Below are 27,726 nucleotides of genomic sequence, written 5' to 3'. Positions count from 1 at the left end.
GCATATCATAAAAGAGGAAACCATTTTTTTTTCATAGTTGGCTGTGTGGGGCAGGCAGGAGGGGGTTTAGTATGTCATTTTGTTGTCCACATAGATACTGCTAGATTTTTAGTTTTATTTAAAAGGTTGGCTGATTTTGGTTAAAAATAGCCATTAGGCTATACAGAAGCCAATCTGACCTAATCCGTTTTTTCAATTTTTCATAGGTTTCACGTCAAATCACTTGGTTGACTCTTTTGTTTATTTAGTCTATACGGTATTCTCTGCAGTACTACAAATTATAATACTGCAGTACCATAAGTAGATGTTGTAAATCAGCCTATTAGGCTGGATGACTCTTTCTGACAATCAAAAATCAACATCAGCCTTTTGAGGGTGATGCTGTTCTTATTCCTCGCATTCCCATAATTCCAACTTATCTGCCTTTTCAATTTAAAAGATTGCAATTCCCAATTCAATTAGCTTTTGCAATCACCATCAACAAAGCTCAAGGGCAATCATTAGAAAAATGCGGTATAGATCTTAATACAGATTGTTTTTCCCATGGACAATTGAACGTTAACGTTACATGTTCGAGGGTCGGTAAACCTGGCAATCTATATATATGCACAGACAATGGGACAGCAAAGACTGTTTTATGTTCGCAAGTTTTACGTAGTTAATTTTTATTGTAAAAGTATATCTATCTATTTATCTATCTATATAAAAACAAGTTGTATGCATGCATGTTCATTTGTTTGTAAAAAGAACGTTTGCATATGACGTCATTATAAGTATATAAGGCTTTGTATATGCACAGACAATGGGGCAGCGAAGAATGTTGTATATTCGCAAATTTTACGTAGTTAAGTAAAAACATATATATATATATATATATATATATATATATATATATATATATATATATATATATATATATATATATATATATATATATATATATATATATATATATATCTATTTATATTCACAGGTTGGACACAAGGACACAACTACAATGTTGCGTAACGACTTAGTGCGTAGGAGGAGACTTGGGGGGGGGTCGCCAAGTGCCCCCACCAACACCTAGTTCAATATAAAATCATTCTTTTTAGTCTATATGTACGAGTCATCCCGCATGGAGAATATCTTATGCAATAGTTAACGTAGATTTAAGTCGCTTGGCATTCATTGCAAGAACACCTGGGTCAAGACTAGCTGTACACTGTTGTCACGTCTTTCCGTGAAGGTAAGAATCTTAATTTCTTTTAAAAAGATTCCTGTTTTCATTTATTGATTAAAATTCACTTAAGCTGTATGACCGTACTTTTGCATAAGGCCAAAAAAAGGAACGATTTCAAAAAGAAAATCGGTACTTGTGCGTTATACGCCACTCAATCAAGTTTGCGCTGTGTAAGACTCGAGAGCAACTGATCTCTTTCTTGGTTACTTTCAGGTTAGCGTGAGACAAGACAAAGACAAGTGACAGAATAGATGGCAAATATATTATTTGGGATATATATTTGCACATTAGAAGGGTAAAGTATTTGGACAGTTTGAAGTCAGAAAATAATTCTTACTTCATAATATGCAGGATAATTGTACCAAACACATTTTGCATGCAAATGTTCTATACTTCCCTCCCCCTATAATGCGCAAATATGTAGTCCAAATATGTTTCTAAAGTGTCATATTTTTTGATATTTCATTAGGATTGAGCGTCAAAGAAACAGGCTCTAATTAAATGAAGATGTTGAATGGCATATAATACACAAGTTCAAAAAATCATTCGGAGGCCTTGATTCATCCTAATAAAATTTGTAACTGCAGCTAGAGCTCCATGACTAAAAACATCCTTGTTTGACAACTAAATTCGTCCTATTGATACCAGTGCACCAGAACCTATAGGGGGAGACGCTGAGTTATCATACGGATGAATGCTCTGCTGGACAATGCGGGGCCGGGGGTTTGATTCCTGCTGCTGCAATGTTGAGCGCCAGGCTTGCTACCCGTCTCTCCCCCCCAAAAAAAACAGCAACTGACATTAATAATGCAAAAAGAGAGCGAGCAATACGATCTCTTCGTAGATAATTTCTTACTAGCGAATTCAAAGCCGTTCCGATGAAAGAAGGATACACATTGTGATGTTTTTGAATAAAATCCTAGACTATTTACCTTTTGCTCTATTTTGACGTGGTTCTTTGCAGATCCTTGGGAAGAAATTTGTGTATTGTTAACAGGCTGTAAAAAAAACTCTTACTTGCAAATTCAACAACGTTACGGCAATTTGAATCACAAAAGTGATTCTGTTATGGAAAGATGTAAACGTACATTTGATCTATGCAAAATAGAGAAACTTTTATTCCATAGGACTTCCGTCGGGGGCTATTCATTAAGTTAATGCGTATTCACCAAAGGCCAGGAACAGAAGAAACGGACGTACGTGGATTTCCGCCTTGGGGGTGCTAGAAAAGGAATAAGACGTAAAGTCTAGAGCCTGATTAGAGCAGCAATTTTGTGTGTTTTAACGGCAGAAAGCTTATAACCCCTCAAGCTTTCGTCAAATAATATGAATTCCAAACGTAGAAAGAGACAATAATAAATTTCGAACTTATTTAACTGCTGAAGTGAAAGTACATAGCATCTACCTACAAAAAAAGTCATTAGTTAATGAATGCTGAATTTACAATTAAGAGGAATATAGATAGAAAAATACTGACTACTGGTTCCTTAAATTCGAATTAACTTTTTTACTATAGTTTTTTTTACTTATAGTTGAATATTTTACTTGTATTAAACTAGTTTTTATTTATAAATAAAGCTTAATCGTATACTATTTCTTTGATAATTAAAACCTTAAAATTTATATTAGTAAAGAATAGAAAATTGTCCTTATGTCCAATAGCTATGAAGGAGTCTACTAAGATAAAAAGAAGGGAAAATGGGTCCATGGGTAAAAAAAGGTTGAGAACCACTGCTCTACACTCAACTTCTTCCTTAACACACCTCAATAAAAATAAATCATTACCTTTATTATTTTAATACCAATTTAATCTATCAACTATGTATCCTATTACATTAATGATTAAAATCATGTTTAGAAACCCCTTCATTGTTCACCATCCTTTTAAATTGCTAAAATTACTATTTTTGAGATTCTCATTTAACGAATTCCATAGCTTAGCCCCTCTAAAAAATAAGAGAAAACCCTGACCTAGATGTAATTAAATTATTAACATAAATTTAATTCATTGACGTTGTGCTATGGGAATGAACTTCATTAACTCGCGTCAACACACTTAGAAAAGAGTCCGCCTTACCTCTGACGAAATTATACATAAAAACACCAGAATAAAAGCCACGGAGAGCAGCCGCAGGGAGTATTCTCAACCTAACATAAGCCTCTTGACACGTTTTAGAAGGGATTCAATTAGCAAATATTCTAATAATTTGCAAGACTCGGACTGGATGAAGGATTGAGGTGAAACTTCCAAGCCATATTGAACTAAAATACAAAATATGGGGGAATTAAATTAAAATATAACATACGGATTTTTTCCTTCAGAAAACAATGTTTGGGTTTACGAATCATGCCAAAACTTTTGGCTAATATATTTGAAACTTTTACAATATGATCTTTAAATGAGAATGATTCATCAACAATAATACCAAGACATGGAACGCTTGAAGTGCTCCACATTGGTAGGCCCCCAGCTTTAGCTGAAGATATCCATGCATTGCAATTACGAGAGCATACAAAACCACAAAATTTGACTTATTATAATTTATAGCAATCTTATTGCACCTCATCCACATAGATATCTTTTGAATAATATTAGACATTTTTCCTACATCGACGGAATCTCAAGCGCCATCAAGATAAATCGTCTCTGCTTACTTGAACACGTTTTGTTTCACCCCAAAGAACGCATCATTGAACAGACACTTCTAGTTGAACCCTTATCAACATAGCCTAGAAGAAAAGTAGGGTAATTAAAAAATTGGTAGTCGCTTGTTTTTTAAGATCTGGGGTCTACTGGAAATTTACAAACATTCGGTCACAAATTGGACAAGCACTGGCTAAGGTTTATCAAAGATATAGTACATAACCGGCCAATGAACTCAAAAGCTTTGTTTGGATGCCGGTTGAGGCGGAAACGGCTTTCTTGCTGCAAGCACAAGTAAGTAAGTATCGGGACACTGGAACAACATTGAGAGATTTTTAAGGGCTCATAACTAAATAGAATCACTTATCCGCAATGTCTTCAGCATATGAGTTTTAATGCACAAAAAAACTTGTATGTTCGATATTCTGAATAGGTGTTAACCGACTAGGGCTAAGCCAATGACAGTTGCTATTTTTCCATTCAATATGCTCTATTCTACGTGAAATGCTCAGGTCATCATTTCTGACTTTCAGTTTTAAAAGTATTCTTTACTTTTATTCCTACTCGCCTTATTTCGTCTTTTTTTTAGTCCTTCAGAAAGCACGGAAGTCAACGAAGGCAATAAATGCTTTCTGTCGGAACTCTGTGGTCTTCTCTACTATTTGTCGAATCGTGAAAATCTGCTCGATGGTTGAACGATCCGACATAAAACCAGCTTGCTCCGGTCGCCGGATTTTTCAAATGATGCTCCAACATCGATCCAGCAGGACCATTGCAAACATTTTGCCAAGGACTGACAGTAGGGTTATTCCCCGGTAGTTGGAGCAGTCGCTTCTCGAGCCTTTTCTCTTCCACAAGGGGATGATGAAACCCTTCCGCTAATCCTCTGGAATTATCTCTGTTTGGCAGATTGTAGAAAACAGGGTGTGTAGAAACAGGAGCATTGTAGGACCACCATATTTTAACAGCTCTGAGTTTAAGCCACAGATACCAGCAGCTTTATTATTCTTGAGTCTTTTTAATGCATGTCCAATTTCTGAGGGGCTGAAAGGCTCATCTGGAGGAACATCTGTTCCAGGTCTATGACTGCAAGGTTGACTGGGATTATCATTAGGAGGCGCAGATGGACCAGTATTGTTGAGGAGCGAACAGAAGTGGTCCTTCCACTGCTCAAGACAAGAATCCTCGTCAGAGAGAAGTGCACCCTCCCTGGACAGGACGGGACCCAAAGTGGGAGTTTTATTTTCAGTGAGGTCTCGGAGATGCTTGGATAGGCTGCCCATGTCTTTTTTTGCAGCTAGCTCGATTTCATCGGCTTTCCTTGCAACAAACTGGGTTCTATCCCGGTGGATGAGTCTGTTCCGCACTCCATTGAGCCTCCAATATGTGGTCATGTCCCCAAGAAGTCTTGCCTTCCCTCTTTGCTCTATGACTTGCAGTGTTTCATTAGTTATCCACGATTTCTTTGGATAACTCCTCTTGCTAAGCACTAGTTGTGCTGCCTCACTGGTCTGCAATTTAAAATACTTCCAGAGATCTTCGCTGATATTAAGTGAGCCAAGGGCCTCGAAGCGATTCGGTATCTCGATACTGTACTTCTGGCGAGTATCTGGTTCCTTTAGTTTCCCAATGTCTGCAGCGACGGGTTTTCTTTTCGATCGTTGTGCATGGAGGCGAAGCCGAAGATTTGCGCACACAAGCCTATGGTCTGCGTTTCCAAGATCTGCCCATTGTCGTTAAGTGGGTCGGGGGATACAGGACCAACTGTACCACGCCATAGACCCATATCATCGCGCACTGTCGCATTGAAGTCACCAAGGAGAACAGTTATATCATGGGGGGGGGGTACTGTTGCAAGGCATCTCGACAAAGCAGAGTAGAAATCCTCCTTAGTTGCATCATCAGAATGGTTGGTCAGGGCACAGCATACGATGACAGTCATCTTGCCATGCTTGTGTCCAAAGCGGGCCTTCATTAATCCGTCCGATACAGCCTCGTGTAAAAGTAGGGCCTTTCTAGTAAGGCTATTTAGTGCAAGGCCAGCAGCATTCCTTCTCGAGCTTCCTCCAGACCAAAGCAATGAGTCACTGTTACCTATTCGCTCTTCTCCGCTTCCAATAAGACGTGTTTCTCTAAGACCTGCAGTTGACACTTTATTCTTGCGAAGCTCTTCAGAGAGTAGGTTCTTTGACGTAGGTGCATTCAAAGTCAAGACATTCCAGGTGGCTATTCGTAGCCCCCTTCGCTCCATAAGGTTTAGTCTGTCAGTCTTTCTGACGTCGTCAGCATTTCCATTGACGCACGATGGTCGAGATCTTAAAATGGAATCCGTGTCCGAGGCTATATTGTCACTTTTCGTAGCACTTAATTTTCGGGTGGAGGGTCGCTAGCCCAACCAATCCTAGGCCTGGAATCTGATTAGAGCTAGGTTAAACCTAGGTGCTGAGATTTCCGGGGTGGGCTCCACCCGCCACATGAGGTTGCGGCCGTCCTTATCGGAGTGTTTAGTTAGGGGAGAAACCCCATATCCAGATGCACAAGGTCAGCAGACAGAGTCTGCCTCATTCCGGACGAACTCCATTCGCCTCCAAAAAATTTTGTACGTGGCTTTTGAATCGATCAGAACTCTTTTTGTATAAATCAGACAGAGACTTTGTCGAGAAGTCTTCACCTTATGAAAACAAATTTTTACGAACCAGCAGGGACCTCAGCAGAGGACAGTTCCTTGATGGGGTAGAAAAACGCCGATCTCGAACACGAACTTTCGTCAACGGAAAATTGTTGGTGTACTTCCATTTTTATTTTATTTGAAGCTAAAAAGAATTCGAATCTGATAAAATTGCCAGTTATGATCAAAGTTAATTTCAGTAGAAACCTTATCTACTCAGAATTGCTTGAAAGTAAAACTGTTAATAAATCAATAAAATGTAGAATTGTATTGCGGCTCCTCCTCCGCGCACAAATCAAATTAGATTGTTTCTAGTAGGTTTTTTTTTTTATTTCAAACTAGGTCATTTTTCAATATGATAAAAAACTTTCAACTTCTCTTATTTCAGTACACCTTCAGACTTGGCATCAACTTATAGCTTTATATCCATTCCTTGTGGAATTAACTGAGTTTGCTTCAGGTTCCGTTGGGAAATCTGTAAGAGATGCCCTTCATACGTTTGGACCCTACTTACACCACCACAGCCATTCAATAGTGACTAATTTATTTATTTGTTATTTATTTCGTGTTTTTTTTCTGTTTTCATTCCTCGTTTGGGTTGTTTTATTTTCCTCAGGGTTACTGTTTTTTATTACATGCTTGAATTGAAAATAGAGCATATGTTTTCAAAACTGGGATCCTTAAGTCTTATGATGCCACATGGTACTCTAGCACAGTGGATTGTCGTGCCCACAACTTTAAGGATAAAGATCCTCCATACCCATTAATAACAGAAAATACGTTGAAATTGACGTTTCAGTTGCTGGGTCTATTTTACATTGACAAGTAACAAGCCACTTTTAACCTTGTGGCAAAGGAAACGAACCCCATGCCCCGTCTTACCAAATACATTATCGATCCACTGGGTACCCTAGAGCTGTCTATATCTTCAACGATAAAAAGATTTCGCCGGCAAATAAAAAAAAAAATTATAATGTTTTGCTCATGGATATGAATAAGAATAAAGCTGGTATAGGAAATTGCAGTGGATATTTTTGATTTAAAGAAGATTATTTGTTGCTATCTGTTTATTCGTATTTTAATATTAGTGTAACTGGCTAGTAAGATTTATTAAGAATTTTAGAGTTTATAAATAGTAGGAACATAGTAATAGATTGGTATGATGACCACAATAGATAAACATGAAACTAACTAAATCTAAAAAAAATACATTGAAGATGCAGGGTTCTTATTAAGTTAACAAAATAGTTTATGTTTAATCAGGTTATGTATGAAGTGGATCTTAAACTAAGCAGCTTATTGTTAAGAGAATTCCGAATAATAAGGTTGAATCTCTGATTCAAAGGCTTAGATATCCTTCCTTAGATCATCTTAGGTCTCCGTTTCCACTTCTTCAGCTACAGTGGGAAGGTTTTGAAGCTTTTGAAACTTTTTTTTTTTTTTTTTTTTTACGACGCCAGTTTTGCAGCTTTAACCTGAGAGATTGAACTTTATCCTGGAAGTTAACAATTCCAGGCTCTTGACCCTACAGTTTTAAATTAACTTATTTATATAATCTAAGATGTCAGAAAGTATACTTTTCTTTGGATCCAAGTCTCTTTACTAAAGTATGTCACAAACTCTTGTTAGTATTTCATGATCAGAGTTCATTTAATTGCATGTGTTTTTGACCAAATAGGTCTTTTTTACTTTTACTAATAAGTCCTAAGATTATACCGTGAGTGGGAGGCCCTTGGATAAATCTCAGGTAAGATCATATTCAATTTCGGTAAAATGCTGTTTTGTAATAATAACAACAGAGACCACACTACTTTTCCATCATAAAAAAGCAAGAGATACTTAAAACAGGTACTATTTGCAAATAGAAACTAGTTAATTGAATATTTCGTCTGTATGTCATGCTGCCATCTTCAAAAAAGATATCTTCTATCATGCAAAAAATATTAAGATGAATGGACCCAATTTTATGGATGCATTTGTGCTTTTTGATTATCCACTTCTGGCCCAACAACAGCCAGGTTGTCCTCAAACAGGATGGGAGGAGGTTGGGGTGGAGGAGTAGCATGTGCAGCTGTGTTGGTCTGGTGCTGCTGTGAGTTGTTCATAGTAGCATTGTCTCTTTAAAAATATATTTTTAAAGAAAAAATGATAACTATCTTGCAAAAATGCGCAAAAGTACAATGTTATTTTCTCCATATATATATATATATATATATATATATATATATATATATATATATATATATATATATATATATATATATATATATATAATATATATATATATATGTATATATATATATATATATATTATATATATATATATATATATATATGTATATATATCTGTAATATAAAGAATTACGCTTCATTTGACCATCAAGCAGTAAGAATGTAATTAGGAAATCCGATATTTATAGGCAATCACGCTGGAATAGAGGTGGTGAGAGAAAAGTAAGAAGAAGGGGGGGGGAGGGGGGGGGGTGAGAGATTTGGTGGCCGTGGTACTCGCCAGGCTTGCCCCTTAAATTACGGGGACAAGGTAATCAGCCTTCAACGCTTGCCTCATTTCTCTCGTATGGAAGCCCCAGAAGAATAGTGGCTCTATACATGTTTTTCCAGTTTTAAATTTCTGGAGCGGAACATTACAAAAGGAAAAGATACAGTTATCAAGCCTGCATCAAAAAATTTCGCAAAAGGTGCGACAAAGCAGGCACAGGAAGTGTGCAAAAGTGCCTTGAAATTTGATATTCTTGAAAGGCGCAGGGCTTCGCATCCAAGCGTAACATTTTTGGCAGATTTCCATGATCTGTTGAGTTTTTTTTTAGCACGCAAGGAGGATCCATCTTCTTTGTTATAGTTGATCCTTATGATGCACCATCTATCCCTAATGAACCAACCACTATTGTAGCAGCTTGCTTAAACGAGTGCGTGTGGATGCTAAATTTTCTCGTTGAAAAGCAGGAAACCTCGATACAGCCCTCATGCCCTGTAGTCTGACCCCCAGTGCAAGCTAAAGTGCAACCTTCTGTTCCTGTTGTGTTGATCAATGTTCTGAGCAGCTTGAGCATTCAAAACCTAGTTAATACACGTAATTTTCAGGAAAACTTGGTTGTGCTGACTAGGTCCAGCATATTGTGGCTAAAATAAACAAGCTAGTAATACATCTGTTTGACGAACAATCAGCGGTTGCTGCTTTTTCCACAATACCGAACATGCTAAATATTCGAACGAAAGTAGTGAGGCACGACTATGCCGGCATTATCAGGATGGACCAAGACAATGACCTTTCACAAATACCTACTCTTGTTAACAGTGTGAATAGTACAACTAGATTCGGTAATACGTCCGTTGTCAATTTAGAATTTATATCAAAAGATAAATTACATCGTGGTATTAGGCACCGAATCAATATTGAATATTGTTTGTTATAAGTCACTTTGCCGATCGAGAAGGCTTTGGTCGTTTTGCTAGAGATTGTTCTAATCCAACTAAATCCAGCAAATGTGCCATTAATTATCGAAACTGTAATAGGAGCTGTTCGGCACAGTCCTTTCTCTGTGGCAGCTGGGGTGGAAGTCATCGAAGCAACAGCCTGTCGTGTTCAGAGGTTAAGAAACACCTTCCTGTTCGAGAGCCCGATGTTAGAAATGAAACTATAAGCCGTGTGTCTTAATATAGGCTCTAGTGCTAGTGATATAGTTTCTGTATTTGTTCAGAAAATTAATAGCGCCCGAGAAATATTAGAACCTCTTATTTAAGTATGATATGGTCTGTTTATAGCCAAACACTAACTCAATGTGGATAATTGTCCTATGCTAGAAGTTTTGTCTGACCATTTATTTTTTATTAGACCTATTGAAACTACTACTGGCCGTCCATATGATGGCTTATTAGTTGCTGTAAATAAGAAGTTTAGATGCAGTTGTTATGAACCTAGAGATCTAGCCATTCTGTTCAACTTAATCGAAAACCTAATAGCTATGTCTTTGGGGACGATATAATGCCCTACAGTCCCCGGGGAAGGGACTGCAAGTTACAAACTTTGACCATTGTTTACATATGGTTATTATGGAGTGTACAGACGTTTTCAGGGGGAGGTTTTTCGTGTTGAGGTGGTAGTGGGCCGGGAGAGGGGAAGGGGGAGGGGTTATGTGGGGGATCTTTCCATGGAGGTATTTATCATGTGGGAAGAGAACTTCCATGAAGGGGGCGCAGGATTTTTGTTCAGTATTAAAAGCACTAAAACTTAAAACAAACATAAAATCTTACGTATATATGGGGGTTCGTCCCCTACAAAATACCTTGCTCTTCGCACTAAAGTATTTTTAGTAATTTCAACTGTTTACTCTACAGCCTTTGCGATTTAGGGGTCATTCTTAAAGATTTGCAGTAAAATTCAAGCTTTAGTGTAAAGAGCGAGGTATTTACGACGGGGAAAACCCCCTCATATGCGTAATAAAAAATACACAAATATAGAAGTTCTATCTAAATTAATCCGTAAGGTACGTATGTTTATTACTAACAGAAGGTTCGTTCAAAAAAAAAATGTTGCGTTTTTAAGTAGCCAAAAATTGGAGAGCAATTAGGCCTCCTCCTTCATTCTTTTTTTTATCAAAATCAAAACTATGAAGAAAGCCAGTTAGAAAAAAAAATATACCAATTTCATTTTGATTACTCATTTGCAGTGGGCCAAAATCAAACATGCATTAAATCAAAAACATTCAAATATTAAATAAAAAAACATGTTTTTCTACTGCAAGTAAGGAGTAACACTAAATCTTAAAACGAACAGAAATAGCTCCGTATATGAAAGGGCTTGTCCCCTCCGCAACGCCTCGCTCTTTACGCTAAAGTTCTTTCATTTTTTCAAAAAATAGAGTTGTGACAGTCAAAACTTAGTGTAAAGAGCAAGTCGTTGCGGAGGGAAAAATCTCTTTCATATATGGAGTCATTTCTGTGCGTTTTAATGTCGCTCCTTACTTGCAGTTAAAAAAAAACTTTTTTTCATATTTAATATCAAAAAGACTTGTCATTTGTTGTTTACTGAAAACTCAAAAGATTGCTTACATTAAAATTTTTGTTTAGCCAATTGATTTTCTGTAAATTAAATTGAAATATTCTCTTTTTGATAACATATATACAACTTAGAAAAAAGTGTAACTTTAGAATAATTTGCTTTTCTGAATTTTCCTCACCTTAACCCAGCGTCAGTATTGCCAGTCTCGGAGATTCAATGTTCAATTCAGTGAGCTTAATCATGCAATATCATAAATCCAAAAGGATGGTTTTGAATGGCTCTTAAGTAAGAGGCCGCATGTTAATTACATTACCTTTCATTAGCTGTGTATAAGTACTTCAGTTTTTTTTTGCGTTCAGATTTAATTCATTATTCATTTGTCGTAGTACATTTTCTTGAAAAAAAAATAGATAAATGGACGGATTATTAGGTGAGCTATTGAGGGATACTATGTATCACCATTGCTACAAATTAATATTGTTTTTCAGCCGGTCAAAGTTGAACCAATTCGTTCCTATAGAGTGGCGGAAACAGAAAACATTTTTTAACGGCTAAGCTTTTCTACCAGAGTGAAACAGAGAGACTATTTGTAAAAATATCTTGTGACTCGATAACTTTTTGGGTATTTACGTCTTATAGCCACCACACTCAAGAAACGAAGTTTGTCAACCCTAATGAAATATACCTTAGTATGATGAAAAAAAAATGCTTCCGTAACAAGATTATGGTAACTACAGCAGATAATTATGGAAATAAGGCCCCCTAGAATGAATTATATTAAATGGTTTCTAACCTATCCTAACCAAAATGCCAACCAAAATATTTAATTAAAATATACCTACATTGAATTGTATATGCACTCTCTCACGCTAAGCTGATTATCACCGAGTACATACTGAAATACAGAAGAAAACCGGTTCCGTCAAATCAAAAACTTGAATGTGATGGCTTTAAGATACAAGTATCACTTTTTGTACTTTTGTTGACATGCAATTTTCAACAGGAGAGTCATTCGGCTCAGATTTAACTTTTCATTCGTTTCACTGCCTTAAAATTTCACGCAGGAGCTTTTAGACCAATCAGCTTTAAGGCCTTGCCAAAGTCCAAAAATTTCAACTCCCTAGTCAATTCTTTTTCTTAGGCGGCAAATCGGCCAAAAACAAAGGTGTCAGTTTTCTTCGCTGCTTCAGTTTTCTTCCACAGCTAGCACGGAAACTTGAAGTACCGCTAGTCTTTTCATTTTATTTTTAACATCCGTTGATCTTGCACCTGAATATGGTTTTGTTTTAGGGGAGGGATTATGTATGGGAGACTTTGAAATTGACGTTAAAGATCGGTGAATATTTGTGAATAAAAAGGATACATTAAAAAATTATAGAGAGCAAGGTTCCCAAATGGAATTTTGATTCTATTCACGGTGAAGTAGTGCAGTAAACCAAAAGACAGTATATTCGCCAAGAACGTATCCAGGATTTTTTTTCGGGGAGGGGGGGTACAAAAAAACTTTAAAAACGCACCAAAAATGTGTTCATATTCATTTTTGTGACGTTTTAAATAGTCGGATAAACATTACGAAAGGTGGTCCAAATCCCTTAAAACCCCCCTGGATATGGCCTTGATATTCACCCAGTAATACAAAAGATACTACTGACTGTCAAAGCCAAAATTGAAACCGAATAGGGCTAATTTTTAAATTCACTTGAGATTCAGCTTTGAAGATGAAATTATCCATCATATGATCATATGAAAAGTAATCAAAATTATGCTTCAGTGACTTAAGTTGTTAAAGCTAAGAAGGGAAGAGATTGGTGTCATTCGTTTTTGTCAGGATGAAGATTTTCAGAAGACCATGTGATAGGAGGATAAACCTGTCAGTTAATTGAATATACACTTTCAGCTCTATTGGTTACGGTGCTATGCATTTCAAAAACTGTATTTAAATTCTCAATGAATATTTTTTTTCATTAAAGAAAAAAGAATTGCATAAGGACAAGTTGCCAAAATTTGACTCAAAGGTAATATTTAATGAAAGAATTGATAATAAAATTATATTAGAAACAAGAATTGTCGTAAATTCAGAAGATAATATATTTAAAGAGATTATCTCCACGAAAAGCATAGAGTGAATTTAAAATTGGACACAAGAAAACATTTTCTTATGGATAATTCAAACGTAAAATGAACAGAAATTATTATAAAAGAAGAAATCAAGACTAAAACACAATAATTTATAATAAATAATGAAACCGAACTTAAAATACCTCAACCCGACAAATTCCCCCCATATTCCCCCTGGAATATGGGTTTAAGTTAGACGCAATGCTATAGCGTTCACCTATACTAAAGAGCCAGAAGACTTCAATGTAATATTTCTTTCCTGGAGGCACTTCATATGGAAGCAGTGGTCATGTAAACTTTGGATGGGGTTCATTTGGATGCAAATTAAATGTTCTAGTGTTTTTTTAAGAGTCAAAAGTGATTGAGGGCTTCTCCCTCCCCTACGAAATTTTACCCCTAATCCCCTTCTCCTACGCCCATTTTACCCCTAAAAAATACAATTAAATTTTCTAGATAACTATTTTGCTCAAAATAGTTCAAAGATCAAATTACCATACCTCCAGAACTGACAGCCCTGTACCAGCATTCAATGCAAGGGTTGTAACTTTGGAAGTTATCCATTGTTAAGGTATAAGTTGTTATGGAAAGTGTGCTCATACAAACTTTGGAGAGGGCTCATTCAATTGGAAATTGAATATTACAGTCATTTTTGAGATTCAAAAGTGATTAGAGGGCAACCACCCCCACGCCTTTTTTTTCCCAAATATATCCAAGCAAAATTTTGAGATACCCATCTTATTCGAAGAAGTCGAAAAGTCAAATAAATATACTTCCAGGGATAACAAATACCCCCCACAGGCCCTGGGGAAAGTGGTATACACTATATAGGTTAACGATAGTTTATATATGATGTTGATTATTGGGAAAAGCCTGCGAGTTTGATTTTGAGTATCCAATACGGTTAAGGGCATGAAGGTAAAAACCTTTAGGAAATGTTGATGGGGACAGCAAACAAACTCAAAACACACTATATGCAGGAGGTCTGACAAAATAGTACCTTAATTACCTTAATTCGCACTTCAGAGCAAAATAAGGTCCAATGTTGGATCTGTTCGGCTCCATTGTTGAGATGGCTGTTGGTCCATTGTAGCTGAGAGTTAAAACATTTTACACAGAATATAAAAGGACAGGGTTGTGACTGTGTTTACAGCCCAGTGACAAGCCTTCCGACTAAGAGTGTGCTAGGATAAACGCAATTTAAGCCCACTTGGTAACAGTGACCACGGATAGGTATGATCGAGGGGAACATTCTTCTGTAGTTTAGAGTAGACGCCACAGCACATTGTAAATTTCTGATAGGGTATGTAAATTAGTTATGTATAACAAGCAGCACCAGCATCCTAGCACAACTCTTTTTATATAAATATATAATATTCATTATTTACGAGACACAGACGATGGGCAGTTCCAGTTGTATCTTGAAGGTTTGGCTTTCTATTCTTTTCCGACTCTCCTTTTAAAAACTTCAGCTGATGTTGAAGACTCTGTCTCCTTGCTTAAACAGTTCCAATCATTGATGACCCTTTGGCTAAAGAAGTCTTGTCTGATTCTATTGTTAACTCGGGGCTTATGAAGCTTCTTAGAATGAGCTCGTGTTTGTCTTTTGCTGGGTAAAGAGCTTCTTTGGGGTTGGTTGACCAATTTATATGTGATTTGTATATCACTCCGCTTGTGTCAGAAGGTCAAAGATGGGAGTTTTATTTTAAATAGCCATTCACTATATGGTTTCTCAACAATTCCAGAGATGAACTTGGTAAACCTCCTTTGTACATCTTGAATCAACTGTACATCAGATTTTTAAAAAGGACCAGCAAGGTAGGTTCCAAAGTCAAGAACTGGTCTCATAATCGCCTTGTATAGCTTCAAGAAGATTCCATGTGATCGGCTAGTAAGTGTTCTTTTAATATTTCCAGGGCTAGAATTTGCTTTGGAAACAGTTTGTGCAGGGTGTTCATGACCTTAAGAAGATCATCTATGGGGGATGATGTCTGGTTATCATTTATAGTTTATTGGTATAGAGGATTATTGTGACTAAAATGAATGGTGACGCATTTTGATGTGCTAAAAGAGAGAAGCTACCAATCTGCCCATGCCTGAATGTGGTTATTTTCAGATTGTATTGATGATTCATCAGGCACACCAAAAAGTTTTGAGTCATCAGCATAAAGGATTAAATGGTTGCTGATTTCGGTAATCATATGATTTATATAAAGAAGAAGCAATGTGGGTCCCGAAGCTGTTCCCTGGGGAACACTGCTTAAAACATTACGGGGCTGGGAGTAGATGCATTTTTCTGTCTGTTGTGAATACCCATTGAGCCTGAAGTCTACCAGCCAAGAAGTCCATTAGCCAGCCTACTAATTCATGGTAAAGGTATTGTGATAAGGTACAGCATCAATTTCTAAGGAATGGATAAGAGTATTAAGATGGAACATTAAAATTATGCCAAGGGGGAAGTAGAAAAAGGAGCGGACAACCCACAGGGAAGGATTTTAAGCTATTCAATTTTGTCCATTTTCGACATGCAGGATATATCATTTGGGAATATAACCTGAACCAACTTGGTCATTCCTACCCCCCCCCCTCTCCCAGCATCAATAATAAAGGTACAGACTAAAATTATATCTATGAACTAAGAAGGATTAGACAACAAGTCCCAAAAAATCATTCAATTTTCATCTGGTGGGTAATTGAGGCTTAGGAAATTAGACATCAAAACGTGCTCTTTTACGCATCTTACCCTCCCCCCCCCCATAAAGACACAGCGCCCCTCCTTAATATTACATCTGTGAATTATGAAGCATATCACTACAGTAAAATAAAGTGTAAAAATAAACGCCAGAAATGTTTGGTGCAGTAATAAGGAAGGTGTCACCATTTAGAACCCCAATGGACACTACCCACATTTTCCTACGGAAAAATCCTGCCAGACAGTTTAGTCACTGTTGAAGGCAACTCCACCATGACATTCACTCTATATGTAGAATCGTGCATTCAAAGAGAAAGTAAAACAAATAAAAATAATTAGAAAGATGAATTGAAGAGAAATTCTTCCCCGAAAATTTCCTCTCCAATGAAAATTTTCCACCTAGAAATCCCCCCCCCTACACACAAAAAAACTTCCATGAAAATATACGTATGTTACCTAATGGCAAATACTATTTGTAAACAATGAAAAAAGTATTAAATTACAGCCCTCTCTCTAGGGGCTATGAAGGGTCATGTCATACCCAGAGAAACGGCATGAAAAGGGGCTAGTTGCCTTCCATTCTAATTGGTCACTTAAACTATTAATTTTTTGTTTTAATGAGCCCTCTCCTGATCTTCTAAAATCCTGGGTTTGATACTATCATCTCAGCGAGAAACGAAAAAAGAACCAACAACACACATGATCTTTGATTAACAACAAAGGAAAAACTGCCTTTCCATCACACACAAGCACTTGGGACTGTTATAATTTTTCAATTTTAGTTCAAGCATTTTCAATTCCAGCATGTAATAAAAAACAGTAACCCTGAGGAAAATAAAACAACGCAAATGAGGAATGAAAACAGAAAAAAAAACACGAAATAAATAACAAATGAATAAATTAGTCACTATTGAATGGCTGTGGTGGTGTAAGTAGCGTCCAAAACGTATGAAGGGCGTCTCTTAAAGATTTCCCAACGGAACCTGAAGCAAATTCAGTTAATTCCACAAGGAATGGATATAAAGCTATAAGTTGATGCCAAGTCTGAAGGTGTACTGAAATAAGAGAAGTTGAAAGTTTTTTATCATATTGAAAAATGACCTAGTTTGAAATAAAAAAAAACCTACTAGAAACAATCTAATTTGATTTGTGCGCGGAGGAGGAGCCGCAATACAATTCTACATTTTATTGATTTATTAACAGTTTTACTTTCAAGCAATTTTGAGTAGATAAGGTTTCTACTGAAATTAACTTTGATCATAACTGGCAATTTTATCAGATTCGAATTCTTTTTAGCTTCAAATAAAATAAAAATGGAAGTATACAAACAATTTTCCGTTGACGAAAGTTCGTGTTCGAGATCGGCGTTTTTCTACCCCATCAAGGAACTGTCCTCTGCTGAGGTCCCTGCTGGTTCGTAAAAATTTGTTTTTATAAGGTGAAGACTTCTCGACAAAGTCTCTGTCTGATTTATACCAAAAGAGTTCTTATCAATTCAAAAGCCACGTACAAAATTTTTTGGAGGTGAATGGAGTTCGTCCGGAATGAGGCAGACTCTGTCTGCTGACCACGTGCCTCTGGATATGGGGTTTCTCCCCTAACTAAACACTCCGATCAGAACGGCCGCAACCTCATGTGGCGGGTGGAGCCCACCCCGGAAATCTCAGTACCTAGGTTTAACATAGCTCTAATCAGATTCCAGGCCTAGGGTCGGTTGTGCTAGCGACCCTCCACCCGAAAATTAAGTGCTACGAAAAGTGACAATATAGCCTCGGACACGGATTCCTTTTAAGATATCGACCATCGCGCGTCAATGGACATGCTGACGACGTCAGAAAGACTGAAAGACTAAACCTTATGGACCGAAGGGGGCTACGAATAACCACCTGGAATATCTTGACTTTGAATGCACCTACTTCAAAGAACCTACTCTCTGAAGAACTTCGCAAGAATAAAGTGTCAATTGCAGGTTTTACAGAAACACGTCTTACCGGATGCGGAGAAAAGAGAATAGGTAACAGTGACTCATTGCTCTGGTCTGGAGGAAGCTCGAGAAGGAATGGTGTTGGCCTTGCACTAAATAGCCTTACAAGAAAGGCCCTACTTTTACACGAAGCTGTATCGGACAGATTAATGAAGGCCCGCTTTGGACACAAGCATGGCAAGATGACTGTCATTGTATGCTGTGCCCCGACCAACCATTCTGATGATGCAACTAAGGAGGATTTCTACTCTGCTTTGTCCAGATGCTTTGCAACAGTACCCCCCCCCCCATGATATAACTGTTCTCCTTGGCGACTTCAATGCGACAGTGCGCGATGATATGGGTTTATGGCGTGGCACAGTTGGTCCTGTATCACCCGACCCACTTAACGACAATGGGCTCCGCTTAGGTCTCCGTTTCCACTTCTTCAGCTACAGTGGGAAGGTTTTCAAACATTTGAATTTTTTTTTTTTTTTTTTTTTTTTTTTTACGACGCCAGTTTTACAGCTTTAACCTGAGAGATTGAACTTTATCCTGGAAGTTAACAATGCCAAGATATTGACCCTACAGTTTTAAATTAACTTATTTATATAATCTAAGATGTCAGAAAGTATACTTTTCTTTGGATCCAAGTCTCTTTACTAAAGTATGTCACAAACTCTTGTTAGTACCTCATGATCAGAGTTCATTTAATTGCATGTGTTTATGACCTAATAGGTCTTTTTTACTTTTACTAATAGGTCCTAAAATTATACCGTGAGTGGGAGGCCCTTGGATCAATCTCAGGTAAGATCATATTCAATTTCGGTAAAACGCCGTTTTGTATTAATAACAACAGAGACCACACTACTTTTCCATCATAAAAAAGCAAGAGATACTTAAAACAGGTACTATTTGCAAATAGAAACTAATTAAGTGAATATTTCATCTGTATGTCATGCTGCCATCTTCAAAAAAGATATCTTCTATCATACAAAAAATATTAAGATGAATAGATCCCATTTTTTTGGATGCATTTTGCCAAAGATTGTGCTTTTTTATTAGCCACATCTGGCCCAACAACAGCCAGGTTTTCCTCTAACAGGATGGCAGGAGGTTGGAGTGGAGGAGTAGCACGTGCAGCTGTGTTGGTCTGGTGCTGCTGTGAGTTGTTCATAGTAGCATTTTCTCTTTAAAAATATATTTTTATAGAAAAAATGATAACTATCTTGCAAAAATGCGCAAAAGTACAATGATATTTATGTACAATGACATATATATATATATATATATATATATATATATATATATATATATATATATATATATATATATATATATATATATATATATATATATATATATATATATATATATATATATATATATATATATATACATATATCTATATATATAAAAATAAGTTGTCTGTCTGTCTGTCTGTGGATCAGGTGACGTCATGTTTCTGTGTTGAATGACGTTATGAAATTAGTTGTCGTCATTTTTGCTATGACGGTGACGTCATTAATGGTATTTAAGACATGCGTTCACGGAAAAGTGTTTAATTGTAAAATGACTGAAGAACCTACAAAGGCAACAGCCGAGGAAGCTGCTCAAAGAGTCTATGCCAAAAAACTTGCTGCTGATAGGGAAAGTAAGAAAAGAAAGCGTTCCGAGGAATCACAAGAACAGCAAGAAAACAGGCTTGCGGCTAAAGAACGCAAAACCGCGCAGTTAGATGAAAATCCACCTGGACAGCGAGAGTCAAAACATATCAAAACTGAAAATGATAGCGATGATGATTGGGTTTGGGATTTTGACTTGGATAAGGTCATCAATGCCTACCAGATTTAAGTTAAAAAAAACAAAGGTTCGTCGATATGTACTTCATAGTGACGCTGAAAAATAAAGAAGAAAAAGAAAAATGAAAAAAGAAAAAAGGTAAAAAACTAAAAAAAAACTAAAAAGAAAAAACACTCAAAGAGAAATTGCAGACCGGGACACAAATGACGACCGAGACAGAGGGAATATAAGTGACGACCGGGAACCTCAAAGAGAAATTACAGACTGGGACACCTGGACACAAATCATGACCGGGACACAGGGAATATAAATGACGACCGGGACACAGGGACACAACTACAACGGGGACGCCGGGGGCACAGGCGGGATATATAAATGACGACCGGGACACAGGGATTGTTCGAATAGAAATTACAGACCGGGACACCGGGACACAAATGACGACCGGGACAACGGGACACAGGGAATATAAATGACGACCGGGACACTCAAAGAGAAATTACAAACTGGGACACCGGGACACAAATGACGACCGGGACACAGGGAATATAAATGACGACCGGGACACAGGGACACATCATTAGAATAATGAGGTATAGATCTGAATACGGATTATTTTTCCCATGGACAATTATATGTTGCATGTTCAAGAGTCAGTAAACCTGACAATCTATTTATATGCACAGACAATGGGACAGCAAAGAATGTTGTATATTCGCATGTTTAACGTAGTTAAAAACATATATTTATATCTATCTCTATTCACAGGTGGGACACAGGGACACAACTACAATGGCGCGTAACTAATATGGCGCGTAACGACTTACGCGCGCGGGGGGGCTTGGGGGGGCGCGAAGCGCCCCACCAACTAGGTGTTGGGGTGGCGCGAAGCGCCAGCCCAACAGCTAGTATATATATATATATATATATATATATATATATATATATATATATATATATATATATATATATATATATATATATATATATATATATATATATATATATATATATATATATATATATATATATATATATATATATATATATATATATATATATATATATATATATATATATATATATATATATATATATATATATATATATATATATATATATATATATATATAAGTAAGCAGAAGAAAGGGGCCAGTCCGGACGGGATAGCAATTTTTCCTTCGGGTGAGAAGGCTCTTTTGGAGGTGAAGTGCCCTTTGACAGCAAAAGGGCTTACATTGGAAGAGTGGATAGCGCTAAAAAATACATGTCTTGAAAAGAAAGTTAATAGTGAAATAAAGCTGAAAAGAACACATGACTACTATTACCAAATTCAAATGCAATTGGAATGTTGTGACATTGATTTTGTATACTTTGTAATATTTTTTGGGGGAGAGGAATTATATTATGAAAAGATTGGTCGTGACCGTGTCTCTGGTCTAACAAAATGCTGCCAAATCTACAAAAATTTTATTTTGAGGCACTGTTACCAGAAATTGTCGACGGAAGGTTGCCAAGAAGTATGGATATGCGAGAACCGTTTATATAAATATAATTGTGCTAGGTATGGGTAGTTATCATGTGTCATTACAGTCTTATCCGAATACAAATTCAGATATACAAATACTGAAGCAACAATCGAACTTTAGAATATTTTTTAATGAACCCGTATGGATAAGCTAAATAAAAAAAACAAGTTTTTTTTTAACTGAAAGTAAGGAGCGACATTAAAACATAAAGGAACAGAAATCACTTCGTATATGAAATGGGCTGCTCCCTCCTCAACGCCCCGCTCTCTACGCTAAAGTTTTTTAGTGTTTTAAAAAGTAGAGCTGAGAGAAAGAGTCAAACTTTAGCGTAAAGAGCGGGGCGTTGAGGAGGGAGCAGCCCCTTTCACATACGAAATAATTTATATTTGTTTTAAGTTTTAATGTTGCTCCTTGCTTTCAGTTAAAAATATGTCTTTTTTTATTTAATTTCTGAACGTTTTTGAACTAATGCATGTTTTGATTTTGGCTCTCCACAGATGAATAATTAAAACGAAATTTCATAATTATATGGCTCTCTCATAGTTTTAATAGAATCACTTTGAGAAAAAAGGAGCAGGGGAGGAGGCTTAGTTGCCCTACAGTGTTTTGGTTACTTAAAAAGGCAACTAGAACTATACGTAACTTACAAGTTAGCTTACGTAACGAACTTCTGTATTCTGTTAGTGTTAAATTTTAATGCTGCTCCTTACTTTCAGTTGAAAAAACTGTTCCATATTTATTTTTGTATTGTTCTATTTTGAAATAAGACTAGAAAATCCTGCGCTCCCTTCATGGAAATTTTCTTCCCCCATGACAAATTCCTCCGTGGAAAGTTCCCCCAACATAACCCCCTGTTCTCAACCCCCCAACCAAAAATCCTCCTGAAAACGTCTGTACATTTCCCAATAACCATTACTATATAAACACTGATCAAAGTTTGTATCTTGTAGCCCCTTCCACGGTGATTCTGGTGGAGTAAGTCGTCCCCAAAGACACAGTTATAAGGTTTTTCGACTATGCTGAATAAAATGGCTATCTCAGAATTTTAATCGGGTAACTGTGGGAAAATAATTAGTGTGGGAGGTGGCCTATGTGCCCTCCAATTTTTTTAGATCACTTAAAAAGGGTACTAAGAAAACTAAAAAAAAACTGGGAATTGCACAAATAATGACAATAGATTAAAGTAATTCGAGAACCTTAAAACAGATACCCAAAATATTTAGGTTTATTATAAATTGTTGAGCTTCAGCATGCTTGGCACGTAAAGTTTTTCCAAGTGTCAATGTTAGAATGAACATTGACAAATTGAAGAAAACAAATCAATAAAAAGAAGAAACTAAAAAAAAGAAAAACTAAAAAAGAAAAAAAAAACTAAGAAACGAAAAAACAAAAAAAGAAAAAAAAAGAAAAAAAACTATATCTATATATATCAAAATAAGTTGTATATATCCATGTTAGTTTGTTTGTGGGTTTGCATTTGACGTCATTATAAGTATATAGAAATTACAGACCGGGACATCGGGACACAAATGACGACCAGAACACCGAGACAGAGAGAATATGAATGACGAATGACGACCGGGACACAAATGACGACCGGGACACAGGGAATATAAATGACGACCAGGACACAGGGACAAAACTACAACGGGGACGCCAGGGGCACAGGGGGATATATAAATGACGACGGGGACACAAGGAATGTTCGATTAGCAATCACCATCAACAAAGCTCAGGGGCAATCATTAGAATAATGAGATATAGATCTGAATACGGATTGTTTTCCCATGGACAACTATATGTTGCATGTTCAAGAGTCGGTAAACCTGACAATCTATTTATATGCACAGACAATGGGACAGCGAAGAATGTTGTATATTCGCAAATTTTACGTAGCTAAAAACATATATTTATATATATAAAAATAAGTTGTCTGTGGATGTGTCTTTCAGGTGACGTCATGTTTGTGTGTTGACTGACGTCATGATTGTTGATTGACGAAATTACACACCGGGACATCGGGATACAAATGACGACCGGGACATAGGGAATATAAATGACGACCGGGACACTCAAAGAGAAAGCGACCGGGACACAAGGAATGTTCGATTAGCAATCACCAGCAACAAAGTACCGGGATACAAATGACGACCGGGACACAGGGAATATAAATGACAACCAGGATACTCAAAGACAAATTAAAGACCGGGACACCGGAAAACAAACGACTACCGAGACAAAAATGACGACCGGGACACCGCGACACAGGGAATATAAATAACGACCGCGACACTCAAAGAGAAATTACATACTGGGACACCGGGACACAAATGACGACCGGGACACAGGGAAAATACAACAACAGGGACGCTGGGGGGGCACAGGGGGATATTTAAATGACGACAGAGACACAGAGAATGTTCGATTAGAAATCACCATCAACAAAGCTCAAGGGCAATCATAAGAATAATGAGGTATAAATCTGAACTCAGATTGTTTTTCCCATGGACAATTATATTTTGCATGTTCAAGAGTCGGTAAACCTGACAATCTATTTATATGCAAAAACAATGGGACAGCCAAGAATGTTGTACATTCGCAAGTTTTACGTAGTTAAAAATATATTTATATATATATATATATATATATATATATATATATATATATATATATATATATATATATATATATATATATATATATATATATATATATATATATCTATATTCACAGGTGGGACACAGAGACACAACTACAATGGTGCGTAACTAATATGGCACGTAATGAATTGCGCGCGCGGGGGGGCTTGGGGGGCGCCCCCACCAACTAGGTGTTGGGGTGGCGCGAAGCACCACCCCAACAGCTAGTATATATATATATATATATATATATATATATATATATATATATATATATATATATATATATATATACTAGCTGTTGAGGTGGTGCTTCGCGCCACCCCAACACCTTTTTGGTGGGGCGCTTCGCGCCCCCCCGCGCGCGTAAGTCGTTACGCGCCATATTAGTTATGCGCCATTGTAGTTGTGTCCCTGTGTCCCACCTGTGTTTCTTAAAAGTATTATTGGTACGCCTATTTTTAGTTGTAGCACGTGTGGTGGAAACCCTGAAGGATCTATGGAATTTAAAAATTCAGATGGATAATTAACCGCTTCATTTGGTTCCAAAACTGTGTCGACTGACTTGTAAAGGACTGCCTGGTCTCGAATCTTGGTCAAAACAATATTGTTGATTTCGTGGACGTCTATATTTTTGGGTGCGAGAATCGCTCTTTCACTTAGCCATTTATTATTTTTATAATTTTTTAGAATATTCGGAAATACTTTTTCAATCAATTCTTTTTGGACGTCACTAAATTACAGAAATCAGCAGGTAGTTGTATACGTCCTGAAATTGAGTCTACTGTTTGACCAGAGTCATCGTTTTGCAATCGGACACGCATATTTGTAGTTAATTTCAATATTTTTACGTGTGCCCATAAATTAGAATTTTTTAGGCAAGCATTCATTTTGTCTGCAGGAGTTAAACTACGTAAAAATTGCGAATATACAACATTCTTGGCTTTCCCATTGTCTCTGCATATACAAAGCCGTATGTACTAATAATGACATCATATGCAAACGCTCTTTTTACAAAAAAACAAACATGCATACACACAACTCGTTTTTATATAGATAAATAGATAGATAGATACAATACAAATTAACTGCGTAAAACTTGCGAATATACAACATTCTTCGCTGTCCAATTGTCGCTGCATATAAATAGATTGTCAGGTTTACCGACCCTCGAACATGCAACGTACAATTGTCCATGGGAAAAACAATCAGTATTAAGATCTATACCACATTTTTCTAATGATTGACCTTGAGATTTGTTAATGGTGATTGCAAATGCTAATCGAATTGGGAATTGCAATCTTTTAAATTGAAAAGGCAGATCCGTTGGAATCATGGGAATGCGAGGAATAGGAACAGCCTCACCCTCAAAAGGCCCTGTCAAGATTGTGGCCTCTATTAGGTTTTCCATTGTTTTTTTTTACGGCAAGTCGAGTGCCATTGCAAAGCTTTGGTGGGTTTATATTTCTTAAAAGTATTATTGGTACGCCTATTTTTAGTTGTAGCACGTGTGGTGGAAACCCTGAAAGATCTATGGAATTTAAAAATTCAGATGGATAATTAACCGCTTCATTTGGTTCCAAAACTGTGTCGACTGACTTGTAAAGGACTGCCTGGTCTCGAATCTTGGTCAAAACAATATTGTTGATTTCGTGGACGTCTATATTTTCGGGTGCGAGAATCGCTCTTTCACTTAGCCATTTATTATTTTTATAATTTTTTAGAATATTCGGAAATACTTTTTCAATCAATTCATTTTTGGATGTCATTAAATTACAGAAATCAGCAGGTAGTTGTATACGTCCTGAAATTGAGTCTACTGGGAGCTTTCCGTTTCCAATTGTCAGCAATTGATCTGAAAATGTTTGACCAGAGTCATCGTTTTGCAATCGGACACGCATATTGGTAGTTAATTTTAATATTTTTACGTGTGCCCATAAATTAGAATTTTTCAGGCAAGCATTCATTCGTCTTCAATGGCTCTAGTGGTGCAGCCAATAGAGGAAGTTTAACTTTTCCTGAGGCGCAACACATTCCCATTATTTCACCATTGAATTTCAAGGCCTTGCAATAGGGACAAATTTTAGACATTGTCCCGATTTGAGCACATCTACTCAAGCTACAATCATCGACTGGGTTGTACCTGAATGCCAGGCGATAACTTTCAGGTTGCTCTGATTCCTCGGCACGCTTTCTTTTCTTACTATCTCTATCGGCAGCAAGCCTGATTTCTTGCTGTTATTGTGATTCCTCGGCACGCTTTCTTTTCTTACTTTCTCTATCAGCAGCAAGCCTGATTTCTTGCTGTTCTTGTAATTCCTCGGCACGCCTTCTTTTTTCACTTTCTCTTTTAGCAGCAAGTCTGCATCCGCGTTGCTCTGGTAGTTCCTCGGCACGCTTTCTGTTCTTTTTTTCTCTATCAGCCTCAAGCCTGTTTCCTTGCTGTTCTTTTGATTCCTCGGCTCGCTTTCTGTTCTTTCTTTCTCTATCAGCCTCAAGCCTGTTTCCTTGCTGTTCTTTTGATTCCTCGGCACGCTTTCTGTTCTTTCTTTCTCTATCAGCCTCAAGCCTGTTTCCTTGCTGTTCTTTTGATTCCTCGGCACGCTTTCTTTTCTGACTTTCTCTATCAGCAGCAAGTTTTTTGGCATAGACTCTTTGAGCATCTTCATCGGCTTTTGCCATGGTAAGTTCATCAGTTATTGTAAACTTAAACATTAATAGATTTCTACGTGAACATATGTCTTAAATATCTTGAATGACGTCACCGTCAAAGCAAAAATGACGACAACTAATTTCATGACGTCAGTCAACACAGAAACATGACGTCACCTGATCCACAGACAGAAACACAGACAGACAACTTATTTTTATATATATAGATAGATAGATATAAATAAGTTGTCTGTCCGTTACGCCACATTATATCTTCTATATATATATATATATATATATATATATATATATATATATATATATATATATATATATATATATATATATATATATATATATATATATATATATATAAACGAAAACAAACTAAAATGTAAAAACTGGGAATTGTATAAATATTTCGAAATATTTTAACAAAAGATTAAAGTAAAATTTTTAGTATAGATCTTAAAATGACAGAAGAAACAGCCGAGGAAGCTGCTCAAATAGTTAATTCAAAGAGAAATTTTAGTGTAAATCCTACAAAGGCAGAAGAAACAGCCAAGAAATCTGCTCAAAGGGCTTATGCCAAAAGGCTTACGGCTAAAGAACGCAAAACCGCACAGCTAGATGAAAATCCACTTGGACAGCGAGAGTCAAAACGTATCAAAACTGAAAATAATAGCGATGATGGTTGGGTTTGGGATTTTGACTTGGATAAGGTCATCAATGCCTATGAGATTTCTCCAACCGTCAATGTTATAGAATGTTACCATAAG

At 36.7% G+C, this 27,726-nt stretch overlaps 2 protein-coding genes across 2 annotated transcripts; both read right to left on the bottom strand.

Annotated features, from left to right (window-relative positions):
* Positions 1 to 4,744: 4,744 nt before the first annotated feature.
* LOC136038187 (uncharacterized) lies at positions 4,745 to 5,260 on the bottom strand. Its single transcript, XM_065721307.1, has one exon. The coding sequence runs from the start codon at positions 5,258 to 5,260 to the stop codon at positions 4,745 to 4,747; it is 516 nt and encodes a 171-aa protein (XP_065577379.1).
* Positions 5,261 to 5,484: 224 nt separating this feature from the next.
* LOC136038124 (uncharacterized) lies at positions 5,485 to 6,117 on the bottom strand. The gene has a single exon (XM_065721188.1). The coding sequence runs from the start codon at positions 6,115 to 6,117 to the stop codon at positions 5,485 to 5,487; it is 633 nt and encodes a 210-aa protein (XP_065577260.1).
* Between the last annotated feature and the right edge of the window lie 21,609 nt (positions 6,118 to 27,726).

Source organism: Artemia franciscana, chromosome 1 (genome assembly GCF_032884065.1).
Source record: "Artemia franciscana chromosome 1, ASM3288406v1, whole genome shotgun sequence".
Lineage (NCBI taxonomy): Eukaryota > Metazoa > Arthropoda > Branchiopoda > Anostraca > Artemiidae > Artemia > Artemia franciscana.
The sequence above is the reverse complement of the archived record's forward strand: the minus strand, read 5'-3'. Positions and strand labels throughout refer to the sequence as shown.